This window comes from Tympanuchus pallidicinctus, unplaced genomic scaffold (assembly GCF_026119805.1).
Source record: "Tympanuchus pallidicinctus isolate F22 unplaced genomic scaffold, pur_lepc_1.0 scaffold3, whole genome shotgun sequence".
NCBI classification, from domain to species: domain Eukaryota; kingdom Metazoa; phylum Chordata; class Aves; order Galliformes; family Phasianidae; genus Tympanuchus; species Tympanuchus pallidicinctus.
In genome coordinates, this window is record NW_026294747.1 from 37701811 (window position 1) to 37718446 (window position 16636).

Here is a 16636-nt window from a genome sequence, read left to right on the forward strand (position 1 = left end):
TTTCATTTCTGCTCTGCTTCCTCTGGCATTGGCATTCTTCTCACTTTCTGTGTCAAGCTTGCTTGCAGTTGCAACTTTTCTAACTGTGACCATATTACGGCAATGCATAACGTTGCATTCTCAATTGTAAATTACATTTTAGAAGTGGGAAAGGTAAGTTTATTTACTTGACAGGAGTGCTTGTGGCATGTGACCTTATTATGGCACTTTCCAGGCAACTAACAAAGAAAAACTATTTATTCTCAGCTGACAGGCAACGTTGCCTTTCCTGTTGCTAGTGTTTCTGTGGGCAGCTCAAAAAAAATTACCTGATTTATTGTAAGAGGAATAAAAGGGCTGTAGGTGTATGTGAAGTGTTTGTCAGCATCTGCCAGATATTCAGGGCTGCCTGATGCATATGATCAATGGGAATACATTATAAAATTGGAAAGACATGGGAACCAACCCCCTAAACACAGTGGAGTCACATCCTGTGCAAGGGCTGGGGCAGCCATTCTCACCACACTTCTATCTGAAGTGCCCAACTTTGCTCCTTCTCTTGGAGCTGAAGAAGGGTTTTGGTGATGCAGGACTTAAATTGCCAGTGCACTGACGTGTCTTGGAAATGCTGTGTTTTCCCTCAGCCTTATGCCCAGGTTCTTTGGTTACATTTGTGTTCAGGAGCAAGGCCTGCTGGCTACTAGGGGAATGGTACAGGGAAAGGAGGGAGAAGGGCTGCTTGCGTGGGAAGGATCAGTGTGGGAGGGAGTGTGTTTCTGAGGTAGGGGTGTGTGTAATGGGAATAGGGATGTTTTTTTTGTGGGCACGCACGCCCATATGTGGTGTGTTTTTCCCCATTTTCCTGGGTTTTGGGTGTGTCCAGATCAACTGAATTCAAAATGCTCCTTTTTTGGCACTGTAGCCTCTTCTCTGGTTTGGCATCTTAAGAATCTGGGGAAATCATTTCAAGATCAGAAAACTCCATTCACTTGGGCCCCTGAAGGCTTCACATTCTGTGACATGGTCATTCCAGTCGACTGAGCTCTGTCCCCTGCGGATGAGCCCATATAAGGAGGCTGTTTCCTGCGTTTCACGCTCCCTGCCTGTCCCTCTGCCCTCCTGTGCTCCCTTTGCTGAAGAAAGCTGGTATTTTGGGACTGCAGCTCCTGCCTCATTCCTGCTCCCTGTTTATTTTTGGAGGATGACTATTTTTGCTCCTATCAGGGAGCTATGCAGGGTCGTGCCCCCTCCCTGCAGCAGGCAGTGGCTGCCCCTGGCAGGCTCTCTTCATTTCCCACACTCACAAACAATGCTTCTGTTTCAAGAAATAAACACAGCAGACCCCTACCATCAGAGGTTAGTTCATCCCCTTCTTCATCTGTGACGAGACAATTTGGCTTTGGCTCAGGTTTGACCCCACCTCACAAGCAAGCTTCCCTTGTCAGGTCAGAGATCCTCAGGAGTCACCCAGCCCATTTGCTTTCTTAATAAAAGCTTTGGGAGCTGTATGTCCTCTTTCCCTCACCCCAGATTAGACTTCTTTGCATTTACAATGTTTTCCCCATTTTTGGACATTTTACCCCATTATCCTTTTTTTTCGGATCATTCCTTCCTGAGTCTGTTGCAGCTGGGCACCATCAACTGAAACAGACTGCCCAGGAGGTGGTGGAGTCACCATCTCTGGAAGTGTTCAAGAACCGTGTAGATGGGGCACTGAGAGACATGGTTAGAGGGCACGGTGGTGATGGTTGGGCTGGATGATCTTAGCAGTCTTTTCCAACCTTTAATGATTATATGATTCTGTGATAATCAGGAGCTATATGTAAGTATTTATCCACTGGGTTCACCTTACTTCTGCTTTTGGTATTGCATGTTATGTAGAACACTGAAGCTACTGCTGCATGAGGTGCTTCAGGCAGGGGACTGGGCCCCAAACTGCAGAAGGCATTGGGCAGCTCTGACATGGTGGGCCTGGTATTTGGAAATTCCTGTTGTGAGCCCCAAGTCAAATTCTTGTTTTCTCTTGCCACGTGGCTGAGTGCCACACAAGACAAAATAGCAGGGAGTGTCTATAAGCTCTGAGTGAACTTTCCCTTTATCGTCCCAGAGGTGGTGATGGCAGGATTCATCTTGCCTAATGTTATAGGTCTTCGCTGTAGTTGTCATCTGACTTCCTATTCTAGTCAGTGGAGAAAAGCAGATCTTTCTAGGGAACGATTTGTCATCTAAAATACAATGTCCAAAATGTGTGCTGACTGACTTGTGTCCCAGCAAACGTGTAAAACATAATGCTCCCAACTGAACTGTGAGCAGCAGTAGTGAAGGTGTTCCCAGTGAAGCATGCCCTGGAGTGCAGCGTATCCTCTGCTTTCTCTCTTGAGCAAGTCAAAGGCACGCAGACCTGCAGCTTGTCAAGATACTGACTAAAGCAGTGTATGTCCTGCTTTCATAGACATGTATAAAACTATCTTAAATATCTCTTACTTTATGAATAAGCAGTATTTAAGCATTATCTCTCCATCTGTTTGGTAAATTGTTGCCTGTGTATGTGTGGAGCTGGTGAAAGAATTGGCTTGACAGGAGCTGGCTGTAAAATTTATTTTTTTTTTTAATTAAAGGAACCACCACCTAAACCCCCACGCCGACATGGAGGCTGGGCAGTCGATCCTGTGCTGGCACCTACCAAGTGAGTACTCACTTCTTTCTTTATTAATAGGGGCTTCAGCATGGATTAACTGAATGTCACTGGTTGGGCTTTGGAATTGCAGGCACTGGAAATGTTTTTTCTGGATTTTGCAGTTAATGTCTCCAATATCCTTGTTAACTCCTTGAAACCATTTGAGGTATTGCTCTTGCTTGGTCCCACTAGCAAATGCTCTGAGTAGATTGACCTGTCTGGGCTATGAAGTGCATTTACTTTGCTGTCTGCAGAAGGCAGTATGTTCCTCACCTGGTATAGTCCATGTGGGATTCCTGGAAGGAGCCAATAAGGGTGTTAAATACCTGGGGATGGGATTTGATTGTCCACGTCCTTTCCAGGAGAGTGACACATGTCAGTGACCCACTGACAAGCATGAAATGAACTGTTTACCATTTAGTGATTGTCCTTGATGGTAAAGATGAAATCTGTTGATGTTTATGTGTGTATGGGTTTGTGGTATAATGGAGATGGATGGAGATGGTCTGAGAGAAGAGATGGAAGAAAAAATTATTCAAATTGTAGAATGTATGTTGAAAAGTCTGATTCTTATGAAGGACACATTAAGAGAAATACCCAGATACACTAATAGGATGGGTATCAGAACTAAGGGACATTTTAGACCAGAAGGGGGTCTCAATCTATTTGTTATTTATCAAGCCATAAAGTTACCTTGCTGTTACACTTGTTATTCACAGGACTGAAGGGCTCTGCCTTCGGGTGGTGTGAGATTGCTTGTGTATATTAAGGCCTTTAGTAAGAGTGCATTTGTCTGGACATGTGCTTTGGAGACACTGATCTCTGGAAAAAGTTATATATTTTCTTTCTTGGAACCTTGAGAATGGGACAGCACATCTAGAGACCTGTTACACAGTCGGTATTTCCTGGGAGCTGAGAAAGATGGTCTACATTCTAGAAAACAGTACTTTTTTGGGAAAATTATGGCTTGCTCTTTGTCTCCGAAGAATCAGCCCTTTGTAGAACCAAGATGAAGCTTATGGAAATGTGATAGCAAAGAACAAGGGTGAATTGCATTGCTTAGGAAAAATAAATCATGTAATTGGTGGCTATGTGAGGGACTGGATAAGAGCTATTTCAGTTATTCAGAACTGAGCCTAATGTGCCCTGAAGGACAGTGCTCAGGTTCCTAATATGATGGCACTGTGCTATGTGCTGCTGTAGGATGTTTTCTGTGGTTTAACTTGAACCTTATCAGATAGATTTAGAGCAGTAGTTATCACCAGTGCTTCTCCAGCATCCCCATTGCATGGATAATGGATATACCAGGTGCTTGGAGTAAACACTCCTACGAGGTTGGAAGCAGAGCAGGAGCTAGAGGGCTGCAGACTTTTCTACCCATAGCACCCTGCCCAGTGGGACATAAGATGAAGACGTTCCCCTTTCTCGTTCATGAGTACAGTATTGTGTCATACTTGACAGTATTCTCTTCCTTTGTAGTAAGAGCTTTTATGGAATAAATTTTATGAACAGAAGGTTTGCTCTGACGTTCCTTTTAGTTGTAGGAAGGATGAGGCTTTTGTACAGCTCTTCTCCTGTCATTTCTTCGCTTCAGCTGCAGATTCTTGATAGGCTGATCTCTTTTCCTTTCCCTCAGAGAAGCCTGAGATGCTGGCCTGTAAGGCTGTCCTTGTGACATATCCCAGAGTTGAACCTTCATGTGAAAAGTCTGAGTCATCGATGGGCTGATGTCATACCAATGTTGCTGTAGCTTTTTTGTTTCTGTTTTCTCAGGCTTTATCTCCCCATAGCTTTTCTACCAATTTGTCTCAGTCTGGAAGACCATCAAGTCATTGCTCCAATTTCACTGGGATAGATATCGATACACTAGAATAACGTGCTTCTATTAACATATCTGATGCAGCCATAAAGGGCTCTTATGCCAGCGTAACTCAGCCTACACTTGGGAGTATATTGCTTTAAGTAATTTTGTTTAAGTAATTTTGAACTGACAGCAATACATTCTGTGATATTTTGCTTATGAAGTGAGGGTGAGCAGCATGACCGCAGTTGGATTTTCTGTGTTGTGCAAATATATTTTGGGTCAGATGGGATACTGCAGCCACTTGGGAAAGTCTTGTGCATCATTCTCTTCCTTATTTGAGGTATAAGCTTTTAGTTCTGTTTCTGACAGATTCAGCAGTAAAACTGCAAACTTACTGCTTTCCCTGCAGGGCTGTTTTAACTCTTTTCTGCTGTTTCTAGATCCAAGTTTCATCAGTTTGAAATGATTATTTGAAATTGTTCTCTGTGTTTCCACTGAATAACTGTTAGAGTAGAATTTAATTTGTGGCTGTTTTTCTATCTTTGCTGCTCCCTCCTCAGCCCTTACCTATCCAGCTCTTCTCATACCAAGGTGAACTTTCAAATATTTTCACCATTTTGCTGATTCCTTCCATTAGACTTGTGCTGTCTCAGACTATTGCAAGTTAGGAAGAGAAGGAGAGTCCAGTCTATAATTAGTTTTAAAATTAATTTGCACAGATTGTGTGCAAGGAAGAGAAAGTAATTTTGTCACGAGTTCCCATGGCGTTTACAAGTGTCAGATATTAAAGTCCCAAGAATGATCATAATGCTGTCCTTTTTTCTTGTTCTTACAAAAAATAATAATAATAATGCTAAAAGTCAAGCATGGAGCGATTACTTTGGACTCCCAGCACCTCTGTAAAACAGTTGTCATGACTAGGAGTCCCAATTTGTTGATATGGCTAATAGTGAAGACTATAGATAAGTTTCTGAGCAAACCCTCAGACTTGCCCTGTGCCGTCAGCAAATAAATGGTGCAAAGCAATGACACAGAAATCTTTTTTTGCTTACTGATGGGGTTCTCTGCAGCTGAATGTACTGTGCATTGTACAGAGAGAAAAGAACAGTTCTCCATGAGAAGAGGCAGTCCCATTGCTGCCCCAGCAATATTCTAGCGCCAGTGTTACAGGAAAGGGGACCAGCCAAGAACCAAGGCAGCTGCTTGGAGCCCAGCACCCTGCTGACATTACATAAATGGCAGTAATTACAGATGGTTTTATGCTAGAGAAGCAACGCTCCAACCACTGGATGGAGCTCAAGTGCCATTCTGAAAACTCTACTGATGTCCTTAATAACATCAGTGTTGACATTCGTGTCAAGCAAAGCAAAGGTTTTATTGTCAGGTTATCTCATGCTTTGGAAGGAAGAAAAAGAAACACAGCATTCCTGCCAATGGGAGAAGGAAAAAAAAAGTCATTTTTGCATACTGGTGGGGACTTGACAAAGGAGAGATGTTTCAAAGACCCATTTAATTCCAGGTTCTGCTGATCTCATCTATCTGACTTTCCTTATATCCTACTTTCCTTATAGAATTTCCTTCGTTTTTCTTCCTGTAAGTATGATTTTCATTTGTTTTTTTGATCCCATGTGTCTCCTTTCTTACACATGGATTGTGGCATTTTAGCAACAAGTGCTCCAGCCACAACTGAAATTTCTTTTTTTCTGACTGCTCAGTCATACAGAATTGGAATAATTAGGGCTTATTTAGGTGAATGACCAGAATGTTTTGGAACAGACGTGTCTAGCAGTGCCTTTCACAGGAAGATAAATATCAAGGCCCAAGAAAGAAGTGGATGCAGTTGGGATGACCTTTAGAGTGGAACGGTATTGATAACTCAACCTTTGTGTAGAAATCATTTAGGACTCTGGAGGTTGGGCAATGGTGAGATTGCACCCTGGAGCTGGAGAAAAGTTATTTAAGAGATTAAGGTTTTTTATGATTTAAGGTCTCTAGAGCTATCTAAAGTTAAAAACCTCCTGTTTGAAGAAGATGGGCTTAAACTATCCTGTGTTGCATCTATATGAGATGACCCTCAAGAGTGTCTGTTTTATAGAACCTCTGGCCATCCCTGTCTTGCAAGTGGGAGTAGTAAAGTGTTCACAAGTTTCTCTATCTGACATGGCAGGGAAAAGCTTGTGTCATTGTGTCTGCCCTCTACTCCCAGCCCTGCAATGCTGAGATAAATCCTGGGCTATGCTTCCGTATGACACTGCCATGTTAGGAGCAGAGCCAAGCTCCTGCAGCAGGCTCCCTCTGCATCTTGCCTCCCTATGTGGATGTCTTCAGTGATGTGAAGAGTACAGGTACAAAGGATCGAGGCTACCGAGTGAGGAGGCACAACTGAGAAGGAGAAGATAGAAAAGGAAGTCTGATTAAGTTTTGTCTTGAAGTGTCTGTTTTTGGGTTTGTCCCTGCATTGATCTGCAAGGGAATGAGGCAAGTAATAGCCCCTTGGGGACCTTCAGGACTTTCCTCTCAATGTCAGCCGTCATTTTCAATCACCCTCTCCCTCCCAGCCATTAATTTTGGCCCAGGATCATGGGGACTTGTCCATCTATCACTCCTAATTGACACTAAATGATCTGTCAGTTTATTGATGAACGGCAGGAGTGGAATTGTCACAATATATTTTACTTTCTAACAACTCCTCCTGACAATTTTACCTTGTCCATCTCACTCTCCTCACATAAATCTCCATTGGCCTCTCATTCCTTCTCTTGGGCTGTTCTGGTGCCAGCCGCCTCCACGCCATCGGCACGCATCAAGGACATCAAGATGGCGGTAAGCTGCAGTGTGCAGGCCTGGGGTGGGCTTTTTCTTCTCTTTCTCTCTCGCTCTTTTTTTTTTTTTTTTTAATAAGCTGGATGTTCCAGGAATGCTAACAGGCTCTTGTCCTCTTGTCCCTCCATGTCATTGCTGGGGTGAGCTCTCCTTGGTGTTTCTGTTTAGACTCAGTAAAGATAACTGGCAGAAAATTGAAACTCCCTTAAAGACAAAAGAGTCATCTGAGAGTCCCTCAGTACCACTGCTGTGATGGGGGATTTTTTCCTTTTAATCCTGTACCGTGTGACTAGCAAGGGTTTCCAGCAAAGGGAAAATGCTTGACTTATACCCATACCTGCATCTTTGCAGAGCCCAGAGGAGCCTGGAAAAAGAGTTGGCTTTTGTATTTTTTTTTTTTTTTAAGCTATTTTTCTGCTTATTTTTTTCTTTATTTGTGAAGTTTCCTTTGTCTTTTTCCTGAAAGACACTGGACAGTTGAAGAAGTAGAAGGGCTGTAGAATCTAGCTCCCCTAGGAAATGGAAAATGGAGCCTGCACAAGAAAAGCATGACATTTTGGTAGCAGTCCATGTAAGCTGCTGAGATGGCAAAGTGTGAAGTCTCTCATTTTTTTGATTGAAAGCAAAGCATTTTCCTTCCTTAGTTCTCTACATCTCCAAGGAATTTACCGGCACATCCAGGGAAGACCATACTTGCTGTCCTGAATAGTTTGAGCTTAAAAAAGCAAAGCACTCTTGAAGACTACATGCAACTTGGAACTCTTTTGAATCAGTCAAAGCCAAGGCTAAAAACTTGTCTGGCCTACTTAGATCACCACTAAATTGACTGTAAAGTCTGACTTGATGCAGTTTACCTGTGGAAAGAGAACTAAGGTGACCTTGATCTACTTGTTTGCCCCCAGTTCCCCCTGTCCTCCCCTAACCAGCCTATTGTTCCCAAGTTCTTTAGAAATCATTTTTTTTAGAAGACGTGGCTCTCAGATGACAGCACAAGGTGGCACTTATACCTGGTTTGTCTGAGTTTTGGGTTTTTTTTTTTTTTTATATTTTTATTTTTTTAATATAACGTTTTCAACGACAAGTAAATAGACTTTGGCCAGGTTCTTCAGAATTTGGAGTTTGCTTTCTGTTGTGGGATTTGGGGGGGAAAAAAAACCACACAAAAACCCAGCTTCTTTGTCTTTGATTTCTAGTTCTGTTTCCTTTAGCAGTTGGATTCTCTGTAATCATGAGGATCAGAAATGTATGTTTCCCTTTAAATGGGAACTGAAATGCTCCTGTAACCCCATTTGATGTGAGAGTTGGCTCTGGTGCTCACTGCTCACTGGAGACTGGGGATGTGATCTCTTGGACAGGAGCCCCTGTTCTCAGGGAACAAAGATGCGTGGTGGATACCTCTAGAAGCTGCAGTGCTGTTTTCCCACACAGCAGGAATTTGTGTTGAGTGTTGTTGTTTTTTCTGTTGCTCAGTGGGAGCTCAGAGCAGCTCTGCTGTTCAGCTCTTTACCAGCAAGTGGATTGGGGCACCCTGGGAACATCTGTTATGGGGACGATGCAGTGTGTAGGCTGAGGTTCAGCAACCCTGTGAACTGCATCTGCCTGCTTCTTCTCTTGTGCCAGTTCCTAAAGCCTGCTTGCCAGAGCTTTCTTCCTTTCTTATTTCTGTTAAGTAAGTCTGTATACTAGGACACGAGGAGAAAAACAGCATGAGGAGAAAAAATCTGCTACAGATTGGCTAGTGCCTCTTATACCCATGTCAGCTAGAGCTGTTTAGCCACAGTGTCTGTCAAATCATAGGATCACAGAAATGCTTGGGCTTAGAGGGACATTAAAGCCCACCCAGTCCCAAACCTCTGCATACACCCCCATGTGCAGGGCTGTCCCCCACCAGCTCAGGCTGCCCAGGGCCTGGCCTGCAGCACCTCCAGGGATGGGGCATCCGCAGCTTCTGGGCAGCTGTGCCAGGGCCTTACCACACTCTTGAGTGGAAAAAATTCTTCCTTGTATCTAACCTAAATGTCTCCTCTTTTAGTTTAAGGCCATTCACCCTTGTCTTATCACTGTCAGACAGTGTGAAAAATCAGTTGCCATCGTGCTTGTAAGCTCCCTTGAAGTTCTGTAGGGCTGCAGTGAGGTCTGTCCAGGGCCTCTTCTCCAGGCTGAACAAATGCAGCTCCCTCAATCTTTCTTCAAGGAGAGGTGCTCCAGCCCAGGTCTTGTCCCGCAGGGAGTGCTTGCTCATGGCCGTGCCCCTCTTCCACCCATGCAGCACTTAGCATGTGATTCAGGCACCCCAGGGAGATGTGAGGCACCAGAGTGTCATCTGTAGGACCATTACAGGTTCCACAGTTGTGTGTCTGCCAAATCCCATTAAGGAAATACCAACACACACCCATGTGCCCCTGGGCTTGGGAGCGGAGGGCCATGAGACAGTGTCCTATGACAGAAATAAAAGCTCACTGCAATCCTGGCTCTGGTGAGGGTGCTGTTTTGATGGCAATGTTCAGCTTGATTTTAGGAGTCTTTTCCAGGCTGCCACAGTCCTGGGAGAGGTGGGTAGAAAGCTGAACAACTGCTCAGCAGCCCAAGGAAGGTGAAACGGGATAGCTGTCAGGACGTGTTGCGTAATGCCTTCCAGCACCACTGCGGTTCTGCACTGTGAAGCTTTGGTGGGTGTTCTCCACCTGCTGTGCCCCAGCGAGCAAGCAGTGACCGAGCCCCACACGTGGGGAGCTGGGAGCGCTCGCACTGGTGCGTCAGTGTGGATGTGCGCTGAGTTGTGCCTCGGGCTGCTGAACAAGCTGCTGCTCGTGGCTCAACGCCCACTCACCGCGGTGATGGGCACGGACAAAACACTTGAGCAGGAGTGTACGGTGTTTGTTTGGTTTTAATCGTAAAGAGAAGTGGTTCAGACATGCCAAGAATGCCGGATGAGATTCTCCCCGGGCTGCCGGGCCCTGCGAAGCACCTCGCAACGTGCGGCCCTCCAGGCCCCCCTGGCAGCCGATCCCCTCACACCCGCCTCCCGCAGCCCGTCCCGAGGGGCCGCCGCGCGGCCGAGGCCCGGCAGAGGGCGGCCGTGGCCCGGCGGAGACCTTCGATCGTCCCCCGCCTTCCCGCCGGAGCTCCGCAGCAACACGGCGGGTGCGGGGGGTCCTCCCTCCCCCGGAGCGGGCTGCGGGCGTGAGCGGAGCTGCGTGAGCTGCGAGCACGGAGAGATTTCAAGGACGTTTCCCTCCATTCATCCCAGTTATGTGCGTCTCTAAAATAGGTTAACGGTGTCTAATTAACCACTGCACATTGTCATGCTGCATAAAGATAGCAGCCTGGCAGTTCTCTGAGCCCTGCTACTTTATCTCCATTTAGATCTCCGTGGTAGTCCATTAAATGAGAAAGAAACAGTTTAACGGAGATGATGTCTACATTAGAGCTGCCTTTCACCTCTGGGCACGGCTGTAGGCAGCTCCCTTTCAGCCGGGCTGTGCGCTGCGGTGCGGGGGGGGGGTTGAGGGTTCTGAGATTCAGCCCCCTCTCTGCACGAGGCAGGATTCGGGCCGGCTGGGGCTGAGCGTCGCTCCAGAGCGAGATCACGTTTATATCTTCTGCTCCGGCACAGCTTGGAGACAAATAGGTGGCGCATAGCGGAAGTTGTGTGATAGGATGCACTGGGGTCTGCCGGGGGTCTTCTGCCCCGTCAGAAAGAATGAGAGAAACAAAAGTATTGTTCTCACAAGAGCGGATGATGGCTGGTGTGAATACAGCAGACAGTGCATTTCTGAGCATTGCTCCCGGGACTGTGTTGTTTTGCTTGCCCTTACTTAAGTGTATATTCATGCAGCACAAAGATGCACCAGAGGGTGTTCAGCATAAATGTTAGGAAAAAATTATTTACCATGAAGTTGGTCAAAGGCTGGAAGTGGTTGATGCCTGTCAGTGTTCAAGAGACATTTGGATAATGCCCTTAATAATCTGCTTTAACTTTTGGTTAGCCTTGAATTGGTCAGGCAGTTAGACATGATTTTTGAAGATCCCTTCCATCGGAACCATTCCATTCTATAGTTCATGCGCAATTGCTCATTTTATGGATGCTTGTTGCTGTCCTCGCTGGGCTTTGTCTCCTGTTAGAGCAAACAGGAAATGAGGGCAATGCACTTGTTGCTGAGAACTCAAGAAGAGAGTAGAAAATCTATCTATACTGACCTGACTTTACAGTCTATCTTCTTCCATGTCAGTTTTCGCTCATTACTAGAATCTTATGCCCTTAGGGGTGAGTGAGATGCTGTGCACCTGGGCATGATATTCTTTAAAGGATGAAATGTTGGTCTCAGCATGTTGCAATTGGCATTGATAAATCTGAGCCAGTTCTCAGGAATGGCCGCTCCACTCCACTTTGAGCAGTGTGGTAACTTTACAAAGAATGCCTGCAGGGCTTCCAGAAGCTGCTGATAGCACCTGGAGACCAAAGGGACAAGCAGGTAGCTGGTCCTGCAGGCACACTGTCTCATGTGTAGCTCAGCCCTTACCCAACCTTATGAAAGGCGCAGGGTTGGAGGCAGGACACATTTCAAGAATTTATTAACAACTTTTTTTGCTTATTGCCTGGATGGTTTTTAACCTCAGGACATGGGCCAAAGCTTGTCCTTTCTCTCTGGGTCACTTTGTTAGGTAGATTTAGATGATGCATTTCAGCCAAAGAAAGCAAAACATTAGCCAGGAGAACAAACCAAAAATATTTTTGATTTTTTTTCCCCAGCTTGAAACAAGGAATTAAAAAGTAATATGTCATCAGAGAAAATAAAAGGAAGGCTTTGGGTTTGGGACTTTTGAAAAAATAAAGCTGTTTTTTATCTTCTTTACCTTAACTCGGTCATCAAGGTCACAGGGAGTGTAAAACATGAAATTCTTACAGAAGTTTCATACCATATATCCCAGATAGTTCTCTACCCATGAGCTGGTTTGAAATGCCAGTTTCATCAAATGATGCTATTCCAAGTCCTGACCATTAACAAACCTCTGTCGTGCAGGTGACTGAAAGCAGATGTCTCACCTAAACAGAACAGCAGTCATTTCTGTCTCCTGCTCTGCTTCCATTGGTATTTAAATGCTCTCTATAAATGGGAGTACTGTCGAGGTAACATACTTTCCTCCACTGCCACCTCTGTTCCCTGAAGCATGGGGACTGGACTGACAGTGGGGCTTTAGCTAGCCCTGCAGAGACAGGAGGGTGTTGTAACACCCAGGCTCTGGCGTTACAGTGAGCAGTACTGCTGTCCCTTCCTGGTTTATTAATTTATTCTCCACATTACTGTTTTTTTTTCAATACGGTGCAGTTATTTCATAATAAAGTAAAGCTATTTGGCAAGCTTGCAGATAGTTTTAGGAGTGAAAAAACTGCCTTCTGGAAGTGTGTACGAATCTGAGTATTCTGTACAAATTATGAAAGTATTGAGTGCAGACAGAAAATTAAACCTAAGTAAGAGTACTGATACCCCCAACAAAGCTGTCTGGATTTGGAGTCATCTAGATCAGTGAAGTGAACTCTTATAATTTATATTTTCTTACTGCCTTCAATGAGTCCATTTATAACATAATCAGGAAGAGTCTGGAAAGCTTAAAGTCTGAGAAAGAGCAGAATAGTCTCTGCCACTAGGACGAAATATGACTGCGTTCCCAGTGGGCCACCTGCATATCTATCAGGAGAGCGAGCTCAGGAAAAAGAAACAGCAATTGCTTGCAGGGATAGCAAGGTGTGACCCTCTCCTGGGAAGTATAAACATGTTTCACTCCTGCCTGGGAACAGGCAGTGAGCAAGAATGTAAGAAGCGTGAGTGCTGAGGGAAAAAAAAAGGGTTATTTGGGGCTGGACAATTAGCAAGAATAATGGGATCATGCTAAGGAGAGGTTAGATAGAACCTCCAGGAAATGATCCCACTGCGAGTGCCAGGGGTCTGAAGACAGGCTGTGGGAAGCAGTTCCGTGAAGGCAGAAGGGAGAGGGAGAAAATGGGATAAATCATGTATCATCTTTTCATCTCTGGTCAGATTCCAAACTCTGTTGTGAGCTGGCAGTGGACTCTGATCCATTACTTTCTCTTTCTGCAGCATCAGGAGGTCACAAATGTGTTTTGCACTATCACTGGGGAAAATGACTTAACTGGACAATTACTCCCCGCTGAAAGAACTCTCCTAAATTCATAACTCCGCTGTACTTCTGCTGGAAGCTCAGGTGCAGGTGTCACTTATGTGGCTGTAGTTCTGACCATAGCAGTGATATCACTGGACTATTATTACTTATAGGGTCTAACCTTTAGCCTCTCACAGACTGCAAGCTCCAAGGAGAGCAATGGAGACAAGGATCTTTCTTCTTTTCATATTTAGACATTGTCTTGCTCTTAGAAGAGTGGACTGTTCTTAGGAGGACTCAAAGAGGCCTGTGGCCTCATCAGAGAGAACTGATGAGAAGTCTGCCTGTTTCATGGAAGGACTTTGAAAGGTGAAGTGCAAGGCAGTGCAGCAGTTTCTCTCACATCTTGGTGTGTCCTGGGACAGTGCATGTGGTAGAGTAGGGCCCCATGTGCTCTTGTCATGGTGCTCTGACTTGAGAGAGGGGAGAATATTTATTCCTAATGCATAGAGATGAAACTTCACTCTGCAAAATGGCCAAAGCAATCAGTGAGTGATGAAGTATCTGCTAAAAAGAAACCTGGCATTTAATTAACTTTTCAAAGTGCTGGTTCAGCAACCTCCATGTTTTACATTTTGAATATTGAACAAGCATCCCTAATCGGAACTGAATTACTTCTGGGCTTGCTGGGGTGGAGAGCAAGGGAGCTGCCATTTGCCAGTGCCTCCCCCCCACATTATTATTATGAACTTCTGTTAACTCAGCCGGATCAACCCTGATTTACTGCAGCGACAGCATGTCTGACCTGAACTTGGCCTGCTCAGATAGAGCTCCTAACCCTCAGAGGCGACCACATAATCTTTAAGCACAACCAAGGGCTAGAAGAACCTGTTGATCTCTCAGGGGAAGGTAGACAAATTATACTTTCTTTATTGCTCCTTAATGTGCCAACCTCTGCACCCAGGTAAGGCAAGCTTTGCCCACAGTTGATGTCAGAGAGTATGAAAAAAGTATCTGAGAAACTGAAAAAAACAGGGACTCTGTTCCTTGCTGTATCTGGACCTGATTGTCTTTTGGGACTCAGATGATTCTGCTTTGTCTTGATGCACTCAGGGACTTTTTTATGCCTTGGTTTAGTGGTCAGTAAGAATTCTTTACAGGTGTGATGTGTGATATTAGACCTGGTTGCAGGAACTGTTTTATACATTAAGAGTGATACAGAGAAATATATGTTTTTTAATATATCTTTCTAGACTTTTCTAAGCACAAGCTTTTCCTTGTCTTGCAGGTCAGGAAAAAAGCATGCAGAAGAAGTAGAAGAGTAAGTTCCCATTGTTGCTGAGACTTCTTTCACAACTTCTACATCTGATTTCATAGAGAAAGGGGATGCAACTCTCTTAGCTCCTGTACATCAAGATCTGGAATCTGGGGTGGATGCAGAGCCTGGCATAAATTCATGCACTGGTCATGGGTCAGGACTGGTTGCTCTGTAGTTCCCTGGATACAGAGTTTATGGTGGCTGTGTCATTCCCGTGTGAGAGAAAGAAGTGGAACATGCCTGCTTTCCCAGCAGACTCATGCCAGGCTCTGCTGTCTAAGCCACGTGTAATAACCTAAGTATTTGCCGCAGATATGAGGCATTGTAGACTTGTGGGGAAGAAGAAGATGGAAGAAGATGCTTCTTTGGGCTTTCATTTGAAATTCTTTTCACCTTGTGTTTTGTTGCAGTCATCGTCTCAGGCAGCAGAGCCAGGAGGTATCGAGTGAGGGAGGAGGTATGTTTTCACCTACTTGATGCCAGAATTGCCTTTATACCTGTCTGGGGGTTATCCAGTAAAGTGAGCAGAGGCAGCTATCTGGTAAGAAATGGCTAGAGAATGAATCAGCTTGAGGAGAGAAACAAATGTGGCTGCTGTTTAAGTCTCACAGCTGCTGAATGGAGGAGAGAGTGCAAAGAAGATTGAGAGAACGATGATGAAATGAACCTACAGTCTAAGTCTGACTCTTCATTGACACAGAATAATAAATGCCTTGAGGAAGAAAGAAAGTGTCGTGGGGACACTTCTCTGTGATTACCTCCATAGGGATAATAGTGTACTGGGAAAGAAGAAAGCTAAAAGCCTGATAAAAAGGTAAAAGCAGGGATAGAAATCACTGCTGTCCCCTAGTTTAGGTGATAGCAGGCTCTGCTTAAAGCTCTTCTTGTGTTTTGTGATAAAAGCTTTATCTTGTGCCTATCAGGACAAGTGCTTGCACAGTTTTCTTAAGGCATCTGTCATGAGAGAACTCGTTATTTAAGAAAAACACTCACACTAATGCAAGATCTTAGATCATAAGCTGAACTTACTCTGGTGGGTTATCGTACTGGACTCCTAACTTACCACTGCTAGTTTTCCACACGGTTTATATTACCTACGCTTATAGGACTGATTGAAGCAAGAGAAAGCCCAGGAAAAATCTGTAGTAGGAAGTCCTAGGCAAACAGTGGAAGGCCATGGATGTAGAAATTCATTGAAGTCTCTAGCAGCTACCTCAGTTTTCAAGGGCTAAGAATTTTATACAGTGTATAAAAAGTTGCATCTGTAAAATGCTGCCAAGCATTAAGAAAATTACTGGAAGTCACAAAGGATGAGACATCAATATGTTTAATGAGACTAATTAGAAGACTTATTTGGGTCTTCCAGACAGATTAAGCACAGCAGCATATGACTGCCTGAAGTGGCACCTTTATAGCACTGGCATCTTCAGAATAGATTTAATTTCCCCCATGGGATGTTTCTTGGGCTTCTTAAATTTCATGATATATCACTGAGGCTGATAGTCTGTTCTGAATAGCTATTTGTCTGTTTGCATGTGTGCTGTCCTTCTTGTTGAACCTTGGTCTTGTATTCAGAGTATAATAACTTTCTTTGCTAACCAGGTATAAAAACTTGCCAGATGTTTGCAGCATATGACTTTTAGTGCTTGGGTTATAAATACAGAATATGTTGGGCTATAAATACAGAATAGAATTGATACAGAACATGGTATGAAGACATGATAGGTTGTAATACGCTTCCCTTATTTACTTGTACCTAATTTGTGGCTTGTAGTTAGTTTTGGCTTGTTTACTAATCAGAATTCAACTTTGGACTATATGCATGTGTTAGAAGAAGGGTCCTGCAAACGTTACTGGGAGATCCCACCCGGGCAGTTGCTTGTATAATCAGATACACTGGTTTGTAGATCTA

General features: G+C 44.5%; 1 protein-coding gene across 4 annotated transcripts in view; it reads left to right on the forward strand.

Annotated features, from left to right (window-relative positions):
- The window catches only part of IFT43 (intraflagellar transport 43), an 80844-nt gene that overhangs the window by 13923 nt on the left and 50285 nt on the right, over positions 1-16636 (forward strand). For all 4 annotated transcript variants that reach the window (XM_052696062.1, XM_052696063.1, XM_052696064.1 and 1 more), the window contains 3 exons: positions 2598-2665; positions 14695-14727; positions 15135-15181. In XM_052696062.1, coding sequence (XP_052552022.1) covers positions 2598-2665; positions 14695-14727; positions 15135-15181 — 148 coding nt within the window. The remainder of the gene's footprint in view (positions 1-2597; positions 2666-14694; positions 14728-15134; positions 15182-16636) is intronic.